The following is a 26,179-nucleotide window of genomic DNA, read 5'->3' on the forward strand; positions in this document are numbered from 1 at the left end:
GTGCGTTTTCTTGTATTTGGATTGATTTGTTTGCATTACTCCTCTACCGATAAGATATTTACAACGATAAGGATGAATAATGATTCGATGAATTGATGAAGAAAAAAAACGAAGAAACGTGAATGTTCTACCAGGGCTCCAACACGGGAAATGAAATAATAGGAGAAAATAATAGAAACGTATTCAGATTATTTATTTATTTATTTCCTTCAACAGAGAAATTATCTCGTTTTACAGAAGGTTGCCAATAATAAAAAAAAACACATAATATAATACAGTGAGACATAACACAGGTAGAACACATACACAAATATAATGTAATATAAATTACTAAACTATACTATAGAATAATATAACACACAATTAGCAATTTAGAAGCGCTTCACCCAAAACAATACAAAACAAGACCAAAAAAACAAACCAGATGTCATTTTTATTCATATGCAGTGATATATTGCTAAGTATAACTCTAAATCTTATAATTTATGTTGTAAACACTTGTCTTAATATTATTTTGTACTCATTGATTGAGATACTAAAATCAAGATTAGATTGCAATACAGATATTTTGTTGTACGCAAAGGGCATTCTAAATAATGGTGAATTCTTGAATCTTTCTGTTTCTAGGAATATCATAAGACATCAATTGCCGTAGCCTTAAGCCACATTTCTTTGCTTTGAAACATATCTTTTGGAGAAAAGTAGGGTTATCTATGATGCCAGTCATTGTTTTGTACAGAAATATTTGTTGTGTTATTTCCCTTCTATTAATAAGACTTTCATAATTAAACTCATTAAGTAGGTCATTGTATGATAAGTTATTATAATATGATGGTATATTATACTTTTTGTAATACAAATATCTTAAAAATTGTTTTTGAATTCTTTCAATTACCAACTCCTGGGATTTATAATATATAAACCAAACATTAGAAACATATTCAAGCTTACTTCTAACTAATGCATTATACAAGAGAGAAATACTGTCTACATTAGATAGACTCCTCGTATTTCTTATAAGAAAACCTAATGATCTAAATGCATTGATACATGTGTGTTAAACATCATATTACTATCCATAATAATGCCTAGGTCCTTAATAAAATGTATTCTTTCAAGCTCTTCTCCACACATGAAATAGGAGATTTTAGAGGTATTTATTTTACTTGATAACTCCATAAAATAACACTTCTTAATATTAAAATTAAGGTCATTGTTTATACTCCACTCATACACCATATCTAAAATTTTACTTGAAAATCAGACAAACTAGAGTTGCCAAATACAATTACTCGGCTATGAATACCAGTCTTGTATTACCGCCATCTCTTTTCGGCTTAAATAATGATATTTAAGGTCAGCATGATAGCCTACTATAGTTTATTTCGATAAAGTTTATTTTTGATTGAAATTGGCGCAGCTTATTGCTATACGATTCTACTTATCAAACTAACACTGAGCGAACAGTTCTATTTAGAAGCACGCGTAAAGTAAAATAGGTTCAGATAGAATAGGAAATGATAATAAGGCAGTTGATCTATTTTGAATTCAAGGCAACATTCCGCCAACTGGCATTTGAGGCCTATGATTAGATAGGCCTGCGTCTGTCGGCGAGCGTTTAGTTATTTACTTTCCTTTGTGCAGAATTCGCAAAATGAACTTTATTGCGAATACGAGTTTTGTTGCAAAAGTGTTGCCAACCTCAGCAACTTGTTACTAGGCGTGGAGATTTTTCTAAGAGCTTTCGGTTACTGAATTTCCGGTGGAGTTTCATATTTTGAAACAGTTGCAGCTTTCTGGCACCAGTTCAGAAAAGGCCATCTCGGCCCCATCATGGGCGCTCATTGAAAACCTTTCAGGTAGGGAGGGGGCGAGTTAAAAATCGAAAAATTGTGTATTTCTACTTTGACGTAATGTGCAGGTGTCATTAGAAGAAACATGCTATTTTTATGTTTGTGTAAAGTCCATGAACCGTATATGATACACTGTTAAAAGTACTTCCAGCAAATATCAAACCCGGGACCTCTTGACTACAAGGCGAGACCGTTATCACTACGGCAACGGGAGAGCCCAAAAAATGTTTCAATGTTGAAATTAAAAGAGACAGAGATGTAAGAAGCGGTATGGAGAACGAGAAAGAGGGAGAGAATGAAAGAATAGATACACACATCCCCCGTTATCTTGCACCATGGGGGACCACCTACACATAAACAAAGTATTCCCTCATAACAGTAAAATACCGAACTTAACTGTGTTGTAGGACCCTTACATTCAACCCATTTCTTGGCCATGATCGAGCACAAAACCGACTTCACGCTCAAAACCGTAACCGCAGCTCCAACCAATCCGTTTCCAGAACACACCTGCCTTTCTGGAATTGGCCTAGAAACACATTTCATGAGTGATTAAGATGGGGGAGTAAGGAACTTGCAGATTTTACAACCGTTCTATGTTTAACCATTCCCGATCTCCTTTCGTGCCTCTTGCCGTGATTCAAAGCACCTCATGTTCTGGGGCGAAAAAGAAAAACCCTACTGCTGTGTGTATTTACATTGCCTGGTTGATAGTCAGCAGGAGTTCGTGACGTAAATGCGAGCTATCTTCACAGCCGTATTTTCCAGAATCTGCGAAAGTGTATCGGTGAGTTTTTGTTTCCGCAAAAGGTAATCCTTCCACCAGATGTCTCTTCAAACATTCCTACGCTTTTCAAGGGCGTATTTAACAGATGGCTTTGGGCTCTCTAGAGTTGCGAGAATACTGCTTCTGTAGCAATAAAAGGAACTATATTTTGATATTTTAAAGGAAAAGGGCGTTCATGCTTGACTTATAAAACTGAACTGTGAAAAAAGAATCGATAAGACTATAATTTTAAACATAAAAGGCTACATGCTAAACTTTGCTACAAACTACTCCAAAGCAACTGCACATTCTCACCCTTTGTGCTTAATTGAATAGAATTTGTCAATATTGTTAATTAAACATTATAATCACGTGCAATCCAAAATTATGCAATTTCTCACATCACTCATAGTTCATTATAAAATTGAGGCACATGGTAGTTTGGATCTCACTTTAACTCTACGTCCATTTCTGATTGGCCTGCTTACAGTCACCGGCAATACCAATGGAACACCTAGATTCTGAAATGAATATTCCCAGGAGAGAAAGAAACTAAATTATATTTGGTGTAAAAATCAAGAGTGAGGGAAACAAATCTGCAGAGTGAAACTGCCGCATGGTGCTCAGAGTTGCCAACCCAGTGATTCAATTTTCTGCTTGTAGCTGTGGGGTGATATGCCCACAGAAATTAAGTACAATATGCCCATGGGCATTATTATGAGAAGAAAGGACCACAATGTGACTGGATCCAGTGTATTCGTTGTAGTATGTGAATGCATGAAATATGTATCAAATTCACGTCCATTTTCCAAAGTGCAATGCAATTTCTCACAAATGTAAACAGTAAAAGAGGCTATGGTAAATTCAACATGAACGTTGTTAGAAACGCTATGCTTGTCTGTACAAATGATGTTCTGTTTACGAAACAAACGTTAATAACCTTCCAGTTAATGCTGTGTATTATTTTCCTTTAAATATGTCATGTCAAGTAGCTATTACAACAATTGTTCCTTGTATTGGGCATTTTACCCCTAATGGGTGGGCATTTTACCCTGAACACGGGGTGATTTGCCCAAATTGACGTTCATCTGTTTATTTCTGTCTGGTTCTTTTGCTATAATACTTACAGTAATAAAACTTATAGGTAACAATAACAAAACATGTAGCTTTCATTTGACATTCTGTTCATTGCGTCACTCCTTCATTTCGCGAAGCTATAAACCGCCAAAAAAAAAGTTGGGCGTATTCCCCCGAGTGACTCTATTAAAATCACTTATCGCCGTCGAGTTAGGCAACACACATAACACCTTGCGGGGAAACTAGTATTTCATCTAGGTGTCTCACTTTTTTATTGCTGTACATTAAGTGGAATTATAACAAAACCCAAATATTTGATCATAACAATACTTAACCGTAAATGATGACCTAACATTGCTTTAGTGAGAAGGGCTGATGCAGTACTTTAACTTACACATCTCCTTATATCGGCCTTCATAGCTCAAACTTCTATTTTCAGTTCTGAGTATACGTTTACAGCCAAACTTTCTTTAATATCCACCTAATGCTTCGGTAGGTAAATCGGTGTTCGGCTAGTTTAAATTGGTATCAGAATGACTGCGCAATTGTTTTCACAGAGAATCGAACTGGGGTCTGCTTATACCAACGGTTACGAAAGATGCAGCCGACTCGGTGGCCGAGTGCGTAAAGTTGTCGATTTTCTATCTCGCCACCCAAGTTCCGGGTTCGAGTCCCGACCTGGGCATGGTTTCGTCATTAATTTGTCTAATCATCAATCATCCTCATAGTTGCAATGAGACAAGAGTGGCAGAGAAGCAACGTAAAATCAAAACAATTTCAAAGAAAGAATTGTTCTTCAGCTAGCCAATTGTCTTTGCCTATAGCTTTTGTAGTTTCTGACATATTGCTATGTAAAGTTATTTCTAATCTCTCAAGGACAGACGAACTTATAGATCTAAACAATCTTTGTCCCATTATGGTTTAGAGTTTGTTAGGTATTCACACCACAACATTATATCTTTGTGCGTCTAATAGTTTTGTCAAGAAACATAGTGGTGCTGATTCTTGCAAAGATAAAATTGTTATAAGTAGCGTTTCATAAAGGAAGGTATCAACTCGGGGTAAGCCCCAGCAAATAACGACCTGTTCGGTGAGATGAGTCACGGCAAGGATTTCAAAACTTTTCATAAGTAGTGTTGGTAGAGGATGAGCTTTGCGTCATTTCTCGTGAATCAATGCCCGTTCGGCATCGTTGATTGACCCTCCTGTATGTATCTGCCTTGTGTATCTGTTGCCCAAGCGATGTGTATTTACTTAACTTTTCTGCAGGAAGTGGGATACGGCGTATGTGTATCATCGCACTAACATGTTTGTTGATCGAACTTGGCTCCGTTATTCTCAGCGAGCCGAGTTGCTGCAGGTCTAGCTATAAATAGAGCAGCCAGCTCCCCCTAAGCTTGTAGCGAGGTAAATAATGAAATTATAAGCGGCCTTGCAGCCTTAGCAGTGCAACGACGACAGGTTTAGAACGCTGACATTTCGCTCTGGGTGAAGTGTGCGTTTGACATCGCACGGCCAAGGTCACGTGACTTCAAAGCTGATTTCCTGTCGCTCGATGCAACCTGGTGCGATGGGGCAAGAGAACTTAGTCCTGTGCCGCTGACATGGGCTCGCGAAGAGGATGGAGGTGTGTCGTGTGTGTGTGGGGGGGGGGGAGGTTTATTTTCAAATTAGATTGGATTGATTGATTTGTTGTTTCCACTTTATGCACAGTAAGGCTAATCGGGACTGGGCCTACAGTTTAAAGTGGGATCCGAACCACTATGTGCCTCCACCGGGAATCGAACCCGGGACACCTTGATTACAAGGCGACGATGCTACCACTGCGCCATTGGGGAGGCCTTTTCAAATTAGAGAAAAGGCTTATTAAATTAATAGTCGATAACAGTAATAAAGTTCAGTCAATTTGCACTCCAGCAGAGTAACTGAAGGAGAAAACGAATGTCAACTGCAGATGTCAGAACGTCATGTTTCATGTTGTACGAGTAACACTGCCTTCATAAGTTTACAAAATTCTAAGAATGAGATCTTTCCAATGGGAGAAATCACACAACTTAAGCTTCAAGAACAAAATGTTCTCCTTTTCCTTGATCTGATGTGCAAAAATCAGTAAATATATAAACGGAATGAAATGTTGAAAGGTACTTACATAAAAATCAGTTGCGTGGGATATTCACTTAGCTGCCGTATCGATTAGAAGTGTTTCCGTAAGGATATAATAAAGACAATGCAATAGAATATGTCTATTGTTAGCTTGTAACATCAATTATTATAATTATACGTTCAATTACGTCAACGGTCAGACCTCCTTAGAAAATTCTGGCGACGTCCACGGCTGTAAACGTAAGTTTACGGCTACAGCGTAGTCTTAGAGTAATGCGCAGGTTACATTGGCTATAATTTAAACAGTCTACATACATAGATAATGAAAACTACACTAAAATTTAGTTTACAGCGGTCATTCCATTACGTTGGTTGGTATCGAGCTGAAAAGATTTCTCTTCACAATTAAAAATTCTTGCATTGCCTAATGAGAGTCCTTTCTGTTGGGAGGCCTCCCCGATGGCGCAGTGGTACCGTCGTTGCCTTGTAATCAAGGGTTCCCGGGTTCGATACCCGGTGGAGGTACAGTGGTTCGGATTCCACTTTAAACCGTAGGTCCAGTCCCGATTAGCCTTACTGTGCATAAAGTGGACTTAAAACGCCAACTCAAACTTTCTGTTGGGAAAGTCAAAATATAGACAAGAAAACACGAGGCAATTGTGAGGCAAAAATAGCCTATTTTTTTTTATCAATTACGAGAATATTTCATACATTACGTTTGACACAGTGGGATGCAAAGTATTGCTCGCCAAATTATCCACGATTGTTGCCATTATTTTTCTATTGCATCATACGTGCTTCTAAGGAAAGGGTTTTTACGTATGGTCCTGCAGAGGTCTGGTCACGGCATCTCTGATGCGATTCCTCAGTTCCAAGATCATAGCAGAACGTGTTTGGAATACTTCTTGCTTAGAAAACCCCACAAGAAGTGGTCCGAAGAGGATAAATCCGGAGACCGAGCTGGCCACGGGATATCATCATAACGGCAAATCACTTTCTGTGAAAAGATGCGTCGCAAGCAATTCATCACACTGCCCAGAGTAACAACAAACAGCAACTGAAGCATATAGAAACAAGGGAGGCAAGACAAAAATATATCAGAGAAATAAATGAAGCTAACATTGAGAATATAATGACAACCGTTATTAGGAGGGAGAGACCGAGAGGTGGGGAGGCGCAAATATGGAATCTGGGAACTTTCCTACACTATGTCTGGGCAAATAGAGCAAAAAAGCTCAGTGGGGATAGCGAAAATGTGTGAAAGGAGACTACTAAATAAATAAATAAATAAATCTGAGAAAAATTTAGGAATCACTCAGGTAAGAGTTTAGTGAAATACTGTAGTGAAACACTGTAATGGAAATGGAAAACGGTGTTTGTGAATATGAATGTGGAAGTAGACTGAGAGGGGGAGGAAGCGTGTAGGGAAATTCCACAAAAAAAGGTTTTCATCCTTGTATGGTATGGATAGCTGTAAAGGCTCACACTTGAAAGTAAATTCTATTCTATTCTACTGTTTCATTTCTATTCATTTTATTTTGATTGATTTTTGATATATCGTCAAGAAAATATCGTCACGGACGATACGATACGATTTATTTTCCGTATCGTGATAACGGCGATATAGCGTCTCTACGATATATATCGCCAAAAATATCGTGACGATATATCGTCTCCACGATATATGTCGCCAAAATATTGTGACGATACATCGTCTAGTTGATATCGCTTGGACGACATTTTTTTCAATATCGCGGTATATCGTCTGGACGATGTATCGCCCAACATTAGTGTTAACCCCCTTCCTCGGAGATTGGCAGGTCAAGACTAAAAACTCTAGAATATGTTATATCTAATGAAATAAACATCATCAACTCTCCGATATTGTATACCAAGGTCTTCCTTCAAATTTGTGAGAAATTATTATCTTTTCTACCGATTTAGAGTTTACAAGACAATATCAAAATCTTTTAGACATTTGAAAAGTTTATTTGCGTAGCTACGCCCATGCATGTATGTTCCATACACCACTTTCTGCACGGGTAAATTAATTGTGACTGTCTACGTGTCATTTGTTGGTAGGATTCGAGCTGCTGAAATGTATCGCCAGGACAATGGTGACATAACATTACATATCTATTAATTATTATCCATTATCTATTAATAGATTATATTATCTATTAATACCATTTTCACTTTCCTTTAGATGATTTAGCATTTCTCGCACTTGAACTTGAATAATTCAGTCTCATATCTTTGGATTTAATTTTAGCCCTTGTGCTGAAGATAAATCAAAGTATTAATATATGTCTTCTGTGCTGATATAATCACATATAATCTACATTATTGTGAATGGAAAATCACTTTCATCCTTGAAGCAAAATCGTTTGTAAGATTTATTTGTTTACGCTTTTACACTCTCAAGTAATAACACGTACGATATGTGGCATTCACATATTGACGACTTACCTTTCAGAGCTTTTAGCGATAAGAGCAGACATCGCGGGATTCTCTTCTAATGAATTACCGCCACAAGAGGTGTGTTATGTAAAATATGTTAATAATAAGAAAATAGTTCTTCCAAACTCGTGGACGGCATCCATATTAAGGTTATTGATACATACTGCAAGAGACAAAGAAGGCATGAGCAGCATAATTTGAACATGTTCTTCATTCACACATGTAAAAGTGGAACATCGTGGAAAATATATAAATTGACATCGAAACGATTATTATTACTTAATTGAAACTTAAGCTAAATTTTAATAAGAAATTTAGGACTGGAATCGATGGTAGCGACAACTGGTAACGAAGTTGTAAATGATCACCTTGGTCTGCCAGTAGCATCGATTGAAAACCCCAGTAGAAGTTGTTTATACTTTACAAAATCGGGACGAGACAAGAATGGGATGGATGTTGATAAATGGGGACGAGACCGAGAACGAGACAAGCATTTCCAACTGGAGACGAGAAACTTGGTATATCACTTTCACCTCGTCTCGTATTGATTCCTAGATCGAAGACTGTTAATCAGAATCGTAGCTAGAGATTTCAGCGCATGGAACCTCTGCACTTAGCAGGGGACTTTTGTAGTATACGGTGTATTTGTAAGAAAAGTTACGAAAATAACACCACTATTGGCAATAAAAGTAATGTTTCCTGGTTCTAACTGAAGGGAAACGAAATTTTATTATGCCTAACCTTTTTACAAGGGCACGAAGAACTCTGGTTGTTCATCCTTGAGAGTTGGGCAATAACCAGGATTTATTTCTAGGTAAGGCCGGTAACGATATGTAACCTGATATCAAGAGCAAGGGCGTGCCAAGCGCCTTTTCGTTGGGTGACGTATGGCTAGCTCATCGAGTCTCGTCAGGTCGCTGTTTTCTGACTTTCGACACCGGTCCGCTATTAATGCTCTCAAGAAACTCTCCAGTTGTCTTCACGATGCTGGGTCAACATCGAAATTTTGGAGCTGCCGCCGGGAATCGAACCAGGGACCACTCGCAACAAAGGCGAGAACAGTAATTATTCAGCTAAAATCACAGTTATATAGTTACAGTTATTATAGGTATTTTTTACTCTTACGGCAGCCGGTCCTAGTTCTGGCAACAAAAAAAGTGGGGAGACCAACCAGACAACAGCGGTGGCGCCGAGAGTTACAACGCGGCAGGAAGAAGCACTATGTGAACCTCGTTCTACTGGCTGCTTCGTTTCTTATCGTGCTGGATTGGTCGCTTCCCCGCTCCACACTTCCCTTGCCAGCATATAGAGCGCCTGCCGTAAGAGTAGAAATGACCTTTAGTAGCCAGGCATTACCTATATTGTGGTGTAGGCCAACAATAATATTAATATTATTAATTATAATATAATTATAATAATGTAATAAATATGAGTATAATGCTAATATCATTCATAATATTATTATGAAAAACTCAATATGCTGACCAAGGCAGAAATTTATTTTATTATAAAACATAAACTAAACGTAACGTTTCAACCTTCTAGGAAGGTCTTCTTCAGACTCTGTACCAAGTACAAATATAACAAGGTACAAAACAGGACGATATATATATATATATATGTACACACACAAATATTACTCCCCTCCAGACTATTAGAAAGTTGTTCTGGAACATTCTAGCAGGTGGCTTTCCCTTGACAACTGTACTTTCACCTAAAAGGCTAAACATATTTTCTTCCATCTAGAATGTTGTTGGACTCTTTATCTCACGCTCTTTTTCCTTCATTCTTCTTCCCTCCTCTTTCTCTCTTGTCCTTTACACTCTTTCTAACACCTTCTTCCATTCTTTGTTTATCATCAGTCCCCCATTCCAGTTCATTGTGTCTTCTTCGCCTTTCTTCTCTATTCCCTTGGCGTCCTTCCATTTTCTCACTAGGATTCTCTTCTCCCTTCCTATCTGCTTAGCCTCATCCCACTCTATGTCATGTCCTGTTTCTCTCGAGTGTTTAAATATCGTATTTCTCTCTCTCTTAAGTCGTACATCATCCCTATGTTGTTTCAACCTGTCTTTCAGCCTCTTTTTCGTTTTACCTATATACACACTCTGACATTCTTTACAGTTCACTTTGTAGATATTCCCTTCCTCTTCCTCTTCTCTGTTTTCCTTTTTCTTGTTTGCATTCTTCGCTATTCTTAAGATGCTTCTCCCTCCCTTCCTGTAAGTTTTAATGCCCGCTTTCCTAAGCACTTTGTATATCATATTATTAATATTTAAACTCTACTTTGATTATTAATTGAATGTGTAAAAATGGTCATGACTAACACTTCACCTGTAATATTATTTTATGCTAATATCTATTTTTTAAATTCTTATTTTAGTGTTTTTTTTCTTTAAAGTGAGAAATAAATATTGCTAAATCATTAAGAAGAAGTATGACTTTAGGCTAAATATTGTTCAATAAAAAAAAGCGTTGAATATGGCTTAAAATTGTTATTAAAAATAACGAATAAGCAAACATTAATTTGCTTTGACTGATTCCGCTCTACATTTTAACTTTTAATCCTACACTTTGGGACACCGAGTACTACCATTAGCTTCTGATGATCCAGCAGTCTTATTTGCAACACTGCACCGAGAACTGTAAAACTATTTGAGAAAGAAATTGAAATTTACATAACTCAAGCAAAGTACACCTGAAATAATTGACCAAGAAATTTTTGTCCATAACATAATTTTATAATTTCGGACGGGGGTTTAAACCCCCATGACTCTCCCATGGGAACACCGTCCAATGTCAATTTGACATATCCACCCATGTATTTCGTTTACGCAATGTCTCTAATGCATCCATTCGTTTTAACGGTACGTGAACACCTGTCTTTAACTTCTCAACGAAAACATGAATGTCTTATCCTGTTGTACTCTACAACGATTAAACGATTTACCTCCCTAATTCCACGCAGAAAAAGTAAGAAGATCGAAAGACCACCAGGAAAACGTATCGATCACTTTCAGCTTGAGGAGGAGTCAGATATGACACGTACCTATACAATGTGCTGTGTTAGAAATTCACGTTCTTCTCTCTCTTCCCCTCTATACCTCTTTCTGGCTCTTGTTTGCTCTCTGTCCCTTCCTCTGTGTGTCTCTTTCAACTCAACCTTCTTGCTCTCTCGTTTTCCTTTCCTCTCTCTTTGCACCTATTTATTTCTACTTACTTTCTTCGGTAAATTTCTCGTATCGGACAAACGGCTGAAATTTGCTAGTTCATTTAATTTGAATATTCGTACTTACGTATTCTGCATTGAGAAACATTGCTGAAGGTACCATTTCGCTTATTACACGGAAATAAGCTCCATTTGCGACATATCGAGTAAGTTTTCTTAGTTTCTTTTTGCCTTCGATAACACGCAAAATGGCGGTCACAGTTTCACTACCTTACTCGGCATGCAGTGTTTCCACCCCACTGCACCCAAAAGTACCTACGTAGCCCCACAAACCATTGACGCATAGCCCTACGAACCATTTCCGGTAAGGTTAGGTTAGGTAGGGTCACGTATAGGTTATAATAGTTAAAAATTGGTTTCGAAAAAAATATGCGTAGCCCCACACACCATTCTCGCATAGCCCCACGAACTATTGACACATAGCCCCACGAACCATTGACACATAGCCCCACAAACCATTTGCGGAAACGTACCTTCTTCAGTTACAAAAACACGTGTTTGGAAACACTGACCGGGATTGACCGGGATTACGTCATCACACACAGGCTACATCCAAGGAATATAGAGATTAGGTAAAGCCATCCGAAGATTGCCGATCTTGCACGAACGCGTGACGTCACCGGAGAAGCAGTGAGCTCGGCTGAAGCAGACGTCCCCTAGCATTTATATGGGAGATTCAGAGAGCGAAAGTATATTATGACTTTTAGGAGGGGGAAAATAATAATTGTCATCCTCCATGATGGTATTGAGGCATCCTTTTAATGATTAGTAACATAATTGAAAACGCGCTACTTTTAAAAGGGGGCAAAGTACATGTGAAAAAATGTATTTTGAAAATCCATATTCCTGAAACTTTCTGACCGATGCGCTACAAAGAAAGTTGCGTGTTCTCCTTTAGAATTTCGTCATTTTACAAATCGTAATATAATTTTAACAAAAACGTGGCATGCTAAAGAAGAATTAAAGAGTTTGAAAAAATAATTGATTAATAGACTTAGTTTATTTTACTTCGCTTATCTGTCACATATGGCTAATCGCAAAGATGAGGATGCGTGATGGTATGATGAAATTGATGAAAGGAAAGTAGACCCATGCCCGAGCGGGTATTCGAACCTGGGGGCCCTTGTCATCGTAAAGCGTTGTGCTAACCACTTCGCCACGGAGGTCAGCATTACAAGGAAATAAACAGAAATTGGCATCTATGTTTTAATATGCGAGAAACATTTGCGAGGAGGTTATTGAAGTAACAAATAATTATTACAAGACGTTGTGATGAAAATTATTAATATATCTGAAATATCAGGAGTTGACCTTGCAGTCTCTAAATGTACTTTTAGGGTTAAGCAAAACCTTTACTCAAAATTGATAGTGTAAATTTATAAGCTATTAAAATTTAAAACTTATTCCTGTTCGAAAAGAGAATCTGCCAAGTCAAATTAATATTTCGTAGAAATACATATATATTTGTCTTTCATGACACCAAGAGAGTATTTGGAGGGGACGCTGGCTTGGGAAGGCTATAGCCCCGGATCTCGATCTGCAATGATTTTTTTTAAATGGCTCAAGAATACAAAGATATAAGTGGATATTGGACAAGCTTAGTCTAAAACTTACAACTGAAGTCGTACATGTGGGGGGGGGGGGGGGCTCGTACGTGAGGTAACACAGTGGAATATGATTCACAATACTAAAATTAAAATAAATATGTGGGAACAATAGAAATCAAAATATGTTGTAGCTAGTGACAGCGCAATAGTAAAGATGGGGTAAATCATATTTTCCCGAGGCAATCATGTTTATTATTCCGTTACATACGACACAAAAATGCATATTTTGACTAAAAGAACATTCATTCATTTATTTATTTTGTCGTTTAACTGGGGGCAGATAAGAGAGAGAGAGAGAAATTGTCGAACGAGAATTGGGGGGGCGTTCCTGCCCCCCCGTAGTGTGGTCACTGCCTATGGCTATGCTGGAGAAGAATGCACCAATTAATACGCTATTAAATAAAACAGATACTTTTAAAACTTTTAATCAAATTATTTGTGAACACATTTAATTTGGATGAGTTAACTTCTGAAGCCTGCCATTTCCGAACCTTCTTCCGGTGTAACTACACTGCCCTTTGAGCCGTAGCTGCTGCGTTCAGGTGGCGGAACAAGCAGAATACTAATTAAAACAAATATGTGACAAATATATATAAAAAAAACAACGTGTTGAAGCTATTGACGGCGCCAAAGAAAAGACAGAAGAGAAACGTGGAGAGTGCAGTGATATTTTACGGTAAGCACCAGGCACGTATCCAGGGATTCCTTTCGGGGAGAGGCTGAACACCATTTTTTAAAGGGGTATCACAATTGTATGTTTAAGGCCAGTGGTGGCAATTGGGTTCCAAAATGTGGGGGGGGGGTGGACAAGGAGACAAGCATTAAGAGGCCATAGTGTGACAGTGTGGAGGCAAAAGAATGGGGAGCAACTATCTCCTAAATCGTCGCCATCTTAATGAAAACGTGAAATCGGGACATTTTCTACCACTCAACTCCTCTGTTTCCATGCATTAATATTGTGTGCCGGAACCATCTCAGTATGTATGTTTGTCCAGTTCTTCTCATCAGGCATCAAAACATCTATGTACCAGAAGTGTTTTTACGAAGGTGTTACACATGCACGGAATGCACAATCCACTCGACAACGCAAGATTCAAACTGTGTGCAGGGAACTGGAATCAGACAGTTCACGAATATTTCTCTCTCATTCGAGCCTGAACACCACTAATGTGTCTTGTCCTCCCATGTTTGCAGCTCTTATAAAAGCCGAAACCCACCAAATTGTTCATATTCATGCATAAGCACTCGCAAGTGTCCAAAATTGTCTGTTGAGTGTGTGTCGAACCCAGTAGCCTTAAACAAAAGTATTTTTTTATGCCATGAAATTCTCGGAATACATACACAAAATTTGGTCCTGGCACAACCAAATCATCACTCAAAACTTTGATTTTCAGTTGATCTGTGCAGCTTATTTCTTTTTTAATAAATCGCTCCAATGCCCAGCCCGATACTGCCGAAATATTCACTTTAGAGAGAGAGACCTTCGATTCGATCTCTTCGTCTTTCGACCCGAACTACTCGTAGCACTACTCGAAGTTCCGCTGTCGTCAATGTCTTTAGTTTTGGGACCGAACTGGAACTAGTGGTAGACTTCGTTACTTTACGGTATTTAGTCCAGCGACTGTATGAATTGTCACACTAACCTCTGAAGTCTCCACCTATTCTGTTGTACAGATCAACCGGGAAATTGAAGCCGCGTATTAATATCCTCATTATATTCTAGAACGCTTCGCAGATATCACGATTCGTAAATATTGCCAGTAGTTCGACTCCTTCTCTTTTTCAAGAACGTTCCCTCTCGCGCTTTCCAGAGATTAAAAAATTACAATAAATCCGAATCGCCCTACCTGCGGCGCTACCTTTGTTGTGCAGCTTCCAAATGCTGACAAGTCTCTTCTACATAGTGTTCAAGTTCGCTACGACAACACCGAAAGCGTAAGAAAAGTTTACGTGCAATATTATCAACAACAGGGTTATAGAACATTCTCCGTCTTGCCTTGATAAGTATTTCTCTCCTAAAATTATCGTCACATTATTCAAGAAGACAAAAACCTAATTTTATCTAGTGTAAAATGAAAACTTTCCTGGTGGGGGGAGTCCACGAGTTACAATCCCCACCTTGGATACGCGCTATAAACAATAACAGGGTCCGTAGAACATTCTCCGTCTTGCCTCGATAATTATTTATCTCCTTAAATTATCGTCACATTATTGAAGAAGACAAAACCTAATTTTATCTCGTGTAAACTGAAAAATTTCCTGGGGGAAGGGGCTCGAGACACCTGATGCCCACCTTGGATACGCACTATTAACAATAACAGGGTTATAGAACATTCTCCGTCTTGTCTCGATAAGTATTCCTCTCCTTAAATTATCGTCACATTATTCAAGAAGTCAAAAACCTAATTTTATCACTGTAAACTGAAAAATTTCCTTGGGGAGCGGGGGGATGGGGGCTCGAACCACCTGATCCCTACCTTGGATACGCGCTATTAACAATAACAGGCTAATAGAACATTCTCCGTCTTGCCTAGATAATTATCTCTCTCAAATTATCACCATATTATTCAAAAAGCCAAAAAACTAATTTTATCTAGCGTAAACTGAAAATTTTATGAAGGGGGGCTTGAGCCCCCCGATTCCCACCTTGGATACGAGCTGTTACCAATAACAGGGTTATAGAATATTCTCCGTCCTGCCTCGATAATTATTTCTCTCCTTAAATTAACGTCACATTATTTTATTTGACACCACAAGAAACAAAAATCTCATTTTATCTAGTGTAAACCGAAAACTTTCGGGGGGGGGCTTGAGCCCCCTAAGTCCCCCCCATTGGATACGTGCCTGGGAAGCAGTCACGTTTATTACACCCTTACATTTACATACAATATTATAAAGTTCTGCTTTTAGATCTCGTACAATGCCATTTTCACAAAGATTGGCAATCTCGCATTTTTTTATATCAATCAAGCTGTGATATTTTAGATTTCTTTCGTTAGTTTTCTGATAATAGTTTTCACAGCTTTCCATAGCATTTAGGCATGATTTCAGTTGACAAGAACAAAATAATCTTATTTCAAAACATAGAGCAAAAATAAATCCAACGCGCTTAAGTTAAAACTCCCTTACATTGGAAGCCTGGAGAGAACAAAACAGGGGTTCCTTCGTAACACGATTTCTTGAAAACCATTTTACACATTTGAATCAACTTTGTGATAAATTGATTAGAAAGGATGAATCTTAACAGTAAAAGTTGTAACTTTTCCCTTGCTACAATATTTTAGAAGATATTCGTTGTCAAATTTCTCAATATTTGCATAAGGAACCAGCATTTTCCGTGCCGAGTGTTTCGATGGTGACGTCATGCATCCACGGACAACTGCGCATACGATCTGCGCCACCGAACGAGCACCCCCTGGCTACATCCACCTGGAAGTAAATGGATGCAAGAGCTTTCGTGCATCGGTCACACATTTATATCGAAAAATAGATGATTTACCGACAAAATTCAATGAACGATGCGAGAAAACACTTCACTGAACTTCCACAAGTATAAAGAAACTGCATTCGGTAAGTAATTTCTCCTGAAAATTTGAAGAAATCCGTTTGTCCGATACGAGAAATTTACTCTTTCTTTCTATCCTCTTCCATTTGATATTTTCTTTTTGTTTCCTTCTCCTCTCTTTTCTATTTCTTTCCTCTCTTCATACCCTTCCATTCTTTCTTTTCCTTTCCGTCTCCTTTCCATTCTCTCTTCCCCTTTATTTTCTTCTTATACTCTCTCTCTCTCTCTCTCTCTCTCTCTCTCTCTTAGTCTAGAGAATCTATAGCGTCCAAACGAAGGAGAAAGGGAAATATGAAAAAAATAACAGTTAGCAGTTCAAGTGAGTCTAATCTAGAAGGAACCTCACTTCCCATCAAAACTAACAATAACTAGAGCAAAAATTACAAAATTCTATTGGCACCATTGATGGCTAAATAATCAATTCATAATAATAGTTAATTCTGTGATATTTGTGATTTCAATTCTTCTCACATTGTGTAGCGGAAAGAACTGTAACCTTATCGTCACCAGGTTTTTTAGATAAAAAATTGAATACTACAATATTATGATTAATAAAAATAATAAAATTCACTAACAATCTTTAATAAAACTATTATTTAATGCCCAAAATTTATTATTGCAAAGATATTAATACGCTAGATGAGTGAATATCCGAGAAAGGAGCTTTCTTAATTTTTTCACATGCCTTAACGCTAGCATTTTGAAATACACATTCTATTAACTTTTACATGCTCCCGTGTGGTAGAAGGGCCCCGCTAATTCTTGATCTCGACCAATACTAGAGGTGTATATTTGGCACTATAGTGCACTTTCGAAAAAAAAAGGATCAAACTTACACAATTGCAGTAGAGTCAACTACAAATAATTAGGGAGGACAGATAGTGCACCCCCCGCCCTCCCCTTCTCAGAGTCGACAACTATGGCTGTATATTTACATACAAGAAGTTATTTTCAGAAGGGAAGCCGAATCGCAAAATTGTTGCGAGCGAAGCTGGGAAAATTTTAAGCTTGTACATGCTAAATAATACCTATTTCTTATTTTCAATATTTCAGGGGAGTTAAATGACTTGAACCCCCTGCAGGTACCGCACCAAACCTATAATTTTATATAACCTGGCAACAATTCTGAAGTAATGTATTCTCTTGTTTTTCAGGTGTGCTAGGAGATGGCGCCAGTCACTGGACTTACTCAGGTAAGTTCTCAAGAACATTTTTCGAAAGCTTATAGTTTTATTTTATCAGTTAATTATTACAAATTAGTTTCGCATGCGCGAGTTATCAAGAAATGAGGTTATATTTGCAGCTTACAATGTATTGCTTATTTATATTTGCACTATCACTGGAATATTTATAAAATGTGATATCATCTTTGACGTTTCCTTTGGAGAAAACGACTGTGGGAGTCTTTCTGGATGTCGAAGGCCTTTTGGCTTTGGCTTTAGGCGCCCTTCCGACACTACTTTTTGCTATGGTGTTATGTTACATCATTACTAATAAAAACACACTTTGTGGTTGCTATATATAAACATAATTAATGTATGATCGAAATGCACTTTACGTGCATAAACATTTTTGTAACAATTTCCTTGACTGGTGGAATTTGCAAACATACACTGAAAAAACTGACATGTTTGAATTGAACAAAAACGCTTGATCTACTTGACAATTATTAGCAAAACTTTGCTAAATTTAGTAGCTTTGTATAAATTATTTGGAGATTCTGACCTCACATTGACATCTGCGACCGACTTTCCATGCTCATATCTGAATTGTTCTGCACATGGTGTACCACCGATTCTACCGATGACCCTTAGAAGGGCAGACGAAGGGCGCACTGAGCATGATGGGTCGGTCGGTCAGGGGAGCTGCCCACCCCTCGCTTTCTCCCTTGAAGATGGCGACATCAGAGTATCAGACAGCAGTGCCGGATCTACAAATCTAGGGCCCCCCGCAAAATGTTACCAAAGGCCCCCTCTATCTACATACCTTTATACACACACACACACAAATATATATATATATATATATATATATATATATATATATATAGGCCTATATATGTGTGTGTGTAATTCTTGATCTCATGTTGACATGTAAGGGCCTAGAGCAGTGTTTCCCAAACTTTTTCGTTTCACAGCTCCCTTATAGTGTTTCAAGTCAGAATGTAGCATATCTAACACTTGCAACGATCAGTTAGTGTGGTTAGGTTGCTTGCCTTAAGTTAAAAAGTAAACACATATTTCAAATTCAGAAATATGTGTAGACTAAGAAAAGTGTCATGTCAGTGGAATATTTCGCGGCGTAGCGCACACTTTCGGAATCACTGGCCTAGAGGGTGATTCAAAAGTCTCTAAACGCCTCCTATAAGTAAAGGAGTTAGACTGGGTAAGGCTGAGGGGGACCACATTGGTGTGTTCCAAGCGGACGTCCTCCATATTGAATTCAACTTGCAATTTTTAAATGGAAAGGGTGTGATGTGATATATATGTTATATGATACTGTTTTCTCACACCTGGAAAGTGACACATTTGTTACAATCATACAGTATTAACTTTTTCCTGAATAAATATAGGTTGAAGAAACCTTCACCACTGCATTTCTCGTGAAATTTTAGCCTGATTTTATTCAGGTCTAATTGCCACGCGGGAAACTCGGGGTGGCTGATCTAAGGTCGGAATTTTTCCGGCTTTGTCCCTGAAAAAAAGCGGCTCCAAGGCCTACCCAGCCTCAAATCAATTGGTGTCCACCGGGGGGGGGGGGGGGTAAAGGCGGCCGCAGCGTGGTGCTGATCACATTACCTCCAAGATGGCCGACATCGAAAATATGTGATATGTGGGGCTCACATACCGTAAATGTGCCTTCCTGGCACGGTGCTACGAGGTATATACACAGGGAGCTTTAACTTTACTTTTACCTGTATATATTGTATTCGTTTCTGTACCCCTGAGTAACTACGTTTATTTTTTATATACGCATATACGAACCCTCTATGTCAATGGCTGAGGGCCCCCTTAAGGTTTACTTGTCTCCGGGCTCACCCGCACTGCGGGGTTTTGCCGCTTGCAGATCCGGCACTGATCAGACACTTCCTAATCACGGGTAATGCACGTGTCTGTCTGGGTAAGTTGTAACTAAAGGCCGATCCACATGCAACTTGAACTCCAGTAGGAATGCCCTAGTTGGCGCTGAACTGGCTACCTGGGTGGAAATAATGGCCGCCGGGCTGGCTGCTTGACTGGTTTTGAGGAATAGGCCATCTGGCTTTCCTCGACTGGATTCTGTGGAACCGCCAATCAGAGCGAAGTTTGCCCATGTGAAGATAACCTGTGACTTTGCCGAAGGAAATTTTTGGTCTGTGGTTTCCGAGTGTTGGTTGTTTTTGTTCGCTTCTCGATGAAAGAAAAAGTAACAGACGATTTGGATTCGTGTTCAGTTCATTAATATTTAGGTATTTATGCAAAGCGATGATATTTGCACATAGAAAATATGATTAGCCGATAAAGGAAATCTTATTATTACAAGTGTTTGATATATTTACTTGAAGAAAATGTATATATTTTTTAATGAATGAATCCTGCGAATCGCATGTATGAATATGCATAGCTACCCCCAATTCATTAAGAAGCTTGTTCAGTACGCATTGATTGCCATAAATGTGCCGGGCGGGTTTACAGAAGTAACCCCTGTTCCGCAGAGGCTTTTCCGCGCGATTTTTAAATTTTTACACTTATTTCGGAAAAAACGTTATAACTCGTAGACTATTCGACCAATCTGCTTCGGGTAAGTTTTGTTTTGAAGCTAAGACACCAGGGCATGCAACTGTGTATATTTCAGAACGCCAAAGTGAAAAAGACGGGATGGGGTGGACCGTGCCCTTCAAATTTCCATGAAAAAATAATAAAAATCTGGACTTCGCCCCATCTTTCCCCACTCCTATGGGAAAAGGTCGCAAACTTTAGCTTTCTCTTCATAGTATGGACCTTTCTTAATGAAATGAAAGTTGTTTCATGTTCCTAGCTGGCACACAAAATGTAATATGAGCCAATATGTTGAAGTCTGCATGCACAGCTCGAAAAACAAGGTTAACAAAGACTCGAACACGTGACCTGGGCGTATTGAAAGTGGGGAAAAGTGCTTCAACCATGACGAAGGCTTTTCCCAGAAAGCCTGTTAGTGTTTCCACCACAATATAAAAGTATCAAGGTGCAAATAGCATGGGAATTTTACCTAATTCTTCTTGTCACCTTACGGTGACAACGGCGACAAGAGCCTCATTTTGTGTGTCACCATAAGGTTACACCGGCGGTATAAAGGTTAAGAAGCTTGTTCAGTACGCATTGATTACCATATTTTGTTTCGAGCCAATTTTTTAACAACAGTAGTGATTCTCCTACAACTTTCTTCAAATTGCTCGTCCATTTTTTTTTTATCTTGCCTGCTCTGCGCAATGTCTTGTGGGAATAAAAGTATAACGACAAGTACAGTAACAAGCATCGTGTGATGCATAAAGTAGCAGATGGGTAGCCAGTCCAGGAGCAACTAGGACATTCCTACTGGTTATCCAGTTCCGTGTGATTCGGGCTTAAGTTTGAGCTGTGCGCTTGGTATGACACCGTAATGCATCCATGCAAGCGGTCAGACGCCCCTCCCCTTTTCTGTCGGTTGCCACCTTCCAAGCTGCACCGCCTACAGGCACCCGGCTTCCAGCGTCGATCCTGGAAGCACCAGTTTGTAGATAAGTAAATTTCCTCAATAGATAAATACTTTCCTGTGATATTCTATTTATCCAAATAACCGACACATTTTATTAAGGCGTCGTCGCCTTGTAATCAAGGGGTCCTGGGTTCGATACCCGGTGGAGGCTCAAGGTGGTTCCGATACGACTTTAATCTGTAGGTCCAGTCCCTATTAGCCTTACTGTGCATAAAATGGACTTAAAACACCAACTCAAACAAACATTTTATTAAGGCAAATTAAGTGATTGTCAAAATACAGACCAAAGTGTTTTTTTTTTTTATAGAAATAAGGCCAAAGTGCAGAACATGTACAACGGAGAACGCCTGGTAAACCTATTGGAAGCACCCTTTGGTGATCTCATGTGAACGAGAACTAATTAATATTCTCAATAAACCCTATTAATCTGGCCAATAAAGAAGTTGTACGAGGCTTTAACAATGTACTGGGCGTGCGCTGAACAGCCAACAATGAGGGATAAGGCTCGCTGCATCCCGCAACAATTGACTGGGTGTTGTCTACGAGTTTTCTAAACGAAGTCGCTAAAGTTTGCTTTCATGCATGTAATTAGAAAGAGGATATGTAAAAAAAAAACATTTGCGTTATTCTTGAATGGGGGAGGGGGTTGAAGTCAAGATTTCCAGGTCACTTTGTTGTGAACAGCATTACCCACCAATGCAGTGGCGTATTTGCGCTGTAAGATTTTTGAAGCGGACACTCTAAAATAGCATTCCAGCAGCAGTGTCGGCAAAGAATTTCAGGGTATTCCAGTAATAGATTATAAATGATGACGTATTAAAAATGGCTCATATCACTCTTCTTCTATTTCTCCCTCTTTTGTATACATATACCCACATACAGCCCCCCCTCATTTTCCTTCTCAGTTCTCTCTCTCTCTCTCTCTCTCTCTGGTGTGTGTGTGTGTGTGTGTGTGTCTGTGTCTGTGTGCCCCTCTCTCTCCGCTTCTTTACTCTCTTCTATCCTTGCCAGTGGCGCAAGAACGTTTTTAGTTTGTGGGTAAAAGTTCAACCTTCTTGCAAAATAAATTCGAAACTTAAAGAACGTTTGGCTATTCTCAAGATAGTTCTTAACAGATGTTAAAAACATGAATAATTCCGGAAGATAAAAAGCATTAGGCTTCATTCCATGATCTTGCACTAATTTTAAACAGTTTTTCTTTTTTAACTTTCTTATAAGTTTTCTCCGAGAGCACAGATCAAGTGAGATAACTAGTACTACAACGCTGTATAATAGCTTTTACGTTTAGCTACTAGGGCCTCCTCGATGGCGCAGGTAGCGTCGTCGCCTTCTAATCAAGGTGTCCCAGTGGAGGCACATAGTGGTTCGGATCCCACTTTAAACTGTAGGTCCAGTCCCGATTACCTTACTGTGCATAAAGTGGACTTAAAACATCAAATCAAACAAACGTTTAGCTGATAAAAACAATGTTCTTTGAACTGCAGCAACTTGAGTCTGTTAAATACTTGTGTTTCAGGCGGGTGAAGGTGAGTATAACGTACACCCCTTGTGCCTGTGCTACTGCTTTTTGCCTCATTCCTTTGTTTCTTCTTTCATTCTCCCTCTCTTTCTGTCCCTCTTCATTTCTCTCTCTGTTATCTCTATAATTACTTTTCTATATTCTTTCTTTCTTCAGTTTCTTCATACCTCTCTCTTTCTTTCTTATCCCATCCATTCACCCTCTTTCTATCCCGCTACAGAGGCACCGCGAAAGGTTCCAATACTTTCACTGCCATGACACTTATTCCAAATATGTGCTTATTTGGTACTCTTGCACATAAAATGTTTCTGAACATGAAATATGCGTTTATTTCTTTTAAGGCAAGCAACCTAACCACACTAACTGATCGTGGCAAGTGTTAGATAGGCCTACATTCTGACTTGGGCGCCGCGGAAAAGTCTTGAATCACTAAGGACGCAGTGAAACAAAAGAGTTTGGGAATTCCTGCCCTAGAGCGTTAATGATAAAAATGTAGCATAACGCAAGCGATGGCCAGATATCCTCGATTCGAATCTTTCATCATTCATCTTCAGCTACTGATTAGCCCAAGAGGGAGAAACATCACAAAATTACCATAGAAGAAATAATATTTTTTGGATCGAAGAGATTGCTGTGGACCAAACTCCCCCCCCCCTTATGTACGTTACTAGGTAGGAGGTTATTTATGAATGTTCCTTCATCTAATCATCATTCATACTAATTATCTCGATTAGCCAGTGGCAGAAAATAATAAAATTGCGAATGCCATTCTTCCTTCTAATATGCACCTTACTTTCGTTTCCATCATGCATTTTGTGACCAGGTATTGTTGTGTACATCAAGCATGTAAAGTGTTAAATAATTTAGTTTTTATATCGAATTTTACATTTATCCTACCTACTTTTGCACTAAATAACATGATCAAAGCAAGGACATATTTAGAGGGGGTCCCCGCCGAAAGACGTATTAAGTTCTAAAATTAAATAATGAAAAAATATATTCGTTTAGCTTTTGTTGTATAATTTCCTCTGAACTTATTGGAAGACAAGGATTATTATATTGAGATCATACGGCTTTGAAGAATAGGAAGGACGTATTTAGGGGAGTCCGGACTCCAGATAGACTTACCAAGTACTAAAATTAAGTAATGAAAATATTAGCATTTGTTGCATAATCGATGGTTATTAATTTCCTCTGAACTTTTTAGAAGGCAAGGATTATGTTGGCTTCTAATGACATTACAAAGAAGATGTATGTACACTACTACTCAAAATAATATGCATAAAATATTAATCAGAAACTTACTTTTCTCCAACTACATGTAACATCATTTTTGTTATTCGATAAATATTCAATTATTCATCTATTTGACATTAATTTCATTGCCAGGGCACTTGTTTTTAAGTAAAATATTCCGATCTTAACTACAGGTAAGCTACGTAACGAATATGCGCTGTTATATCTCTATTCTTATAGGCTACAGCCTTTTTACCTATTCGTGTAATAATAATATAATATTAATTTATGTATTGTAATTAGTTTGTAATTAATTTGATTTAATATAATTGTTGTAATTTAAGCATTATTATAATTAATATTATTATTACTATTATTATTATTATTATTATTATTCCTGAGACACTTGGTTCGGACCCCCCGAAACATATTTCTAGGTACGTGCTTGGATCAATGAGATTATATTTGTACTTGATAGATTATTAATTAAGTTGAACTCGATTTGCTTGAAATTTCTACAAAACTCTATGCTGTAACAGTGTTGTTTGGAACCTTTTGTTAGATTGCTCTCTAGTGCGTACAAATTACATGCACTATTAATAGATAGCAGTTCACCATCCATTATAATCCACTTAATTGACATGATTATCGCTCACACAATCCCTAATTAGTCATAATGCTGTTGTTACAGTCGCAAATCCATGCAAAAGGAAGAGAAATCCTAATAGTTCACAACCCTACCACTTCCCTCTGATTGCGCTGGTTTACTAATTAAGGCAACTCGTATGAAACACATTGTTAAAACGAGTTCTAAACTGTGCTAAATTTCATGTAATGTTCTTAACTTTCATGAACAAGGGACAGCATCGTTTTCAACACCGAAGTGCGGAATTTTAGTAGAGTTTTCTAATAGTACGGCAAGGGCAGTGACGTCACGATTACTTGCAGACAAAAGCGATAATTTAAAGATAGCCGACCACATAATGAACATAAAACTGGTAAAGCTTATGAAAGCAAACATCTTTTGTTAATAGGTTTCATTGATCATGTAATTACATATACAAAGGCAATGAATGGTGGACCTTGCCTATCAAGATTATTTTTCAACAGAAATGACGCAATACAGTGAAATGGATGAATATTACGAAGTAAAATGTCCACCATTGTTTTTAATTAATTTTTCTCTTACATTCCAGTGCATTTAAGGGATGGAATTGCACTGATGCTTGTGCAGAGGGTGTCAACTGCTTCGTTAGTGATTTGTTTCAATTCTTGAACCTCGAATTACCTAACATGTAGAGAATTAAGATTAGAACGAGGTGATGGACCATTTGCCTGACAATATTTATTCATCCCACTGTACAAGATTCATAAAGATTACTGATTGTTCTTTGAATTAATTAATTAAAATTAATAGGAGTATCAGCACATAAATGACCATTTTGCACCCTTCACACTATACGGGGAAAGAACCCTTCATCTGAAATCCTTACCTGACATTTAAAAAATGGAACGTAAAAATCCACTTGAGAAAGGTTAAAGATCCAAGGTTATAAAGAAATCAGCACAGGACACACACAACACGTTAAAAAGGTAAGGAGACGCTAAAACACTACTCACAGAGACACAACACATGTGTAATGTGTAACTCGCCTTTCCATGACAGTGTGTGTGTGTGTGTGTGTGTGTGTGTGTGTGTGTGTGTACACATATTGTAATAACATATTTGTGTCACAGAGTGGAACAAGTTCTTTACCCCTGAAAGTTTACCAAGCGGATGGTTTGAAGAAATCCGTTATGAAACCATGAGACAGTCGTACACAACAACGCGGAAAATAAGTGCATCATACCTATTGCTATACATTTTATTGTTTTTGGTTAAATTACAGCAGTTTTGGTGATTAGACTAATGAATAATTAAATTTAAGTTTGTTGTATTTTGCCGTGTACTTCCAAAGTGTCGTCATTTCGTCAATCAATGGTCGTCGACTGCAATTGACTCACACGCATCCACCCTACTTGCGGCTAAAACAATCCCACTCTTTGACACCGGG

General features: G+C 38.3%; 1 protein-coding gene across 1 annotated transcript in view; it reads left to right on the forward strand.

Moving 5' to 3' along the window:
* The window catches only part of LOC145988581 (carbonic anhydrase 9-like), a 63,190-nt gene that overhangs the window by 12,123 nt on the left and 24,888 nt on the right, over positions 1-26,179 (forward strand). The window contains exon 2 of the mRNA XM_083123558.1: positions 17,812-17,850. Within this exon, the coding sequence (XP_082979684.1) occupies positions 17,812-17,850 (39 nt within the window). The remainder of the gene's footprint in view (positions 1-17,811; positions 17,851-26,179) is intronic.

Source organism: Lepisma saccharinum, chromosome 6 (assembly GCF_977018435.1).
Source record: "Lepisma saccharinum chromosome 6, izLepSacc3.1, whole genome shotgun sequence".
Taxonomy (NCBI): Eukaryota; Metazoa; Arthropoda; class Insecta; order Zygentoma; family Lepismatidae; genus Lepisma; species Lepisma saccharinum.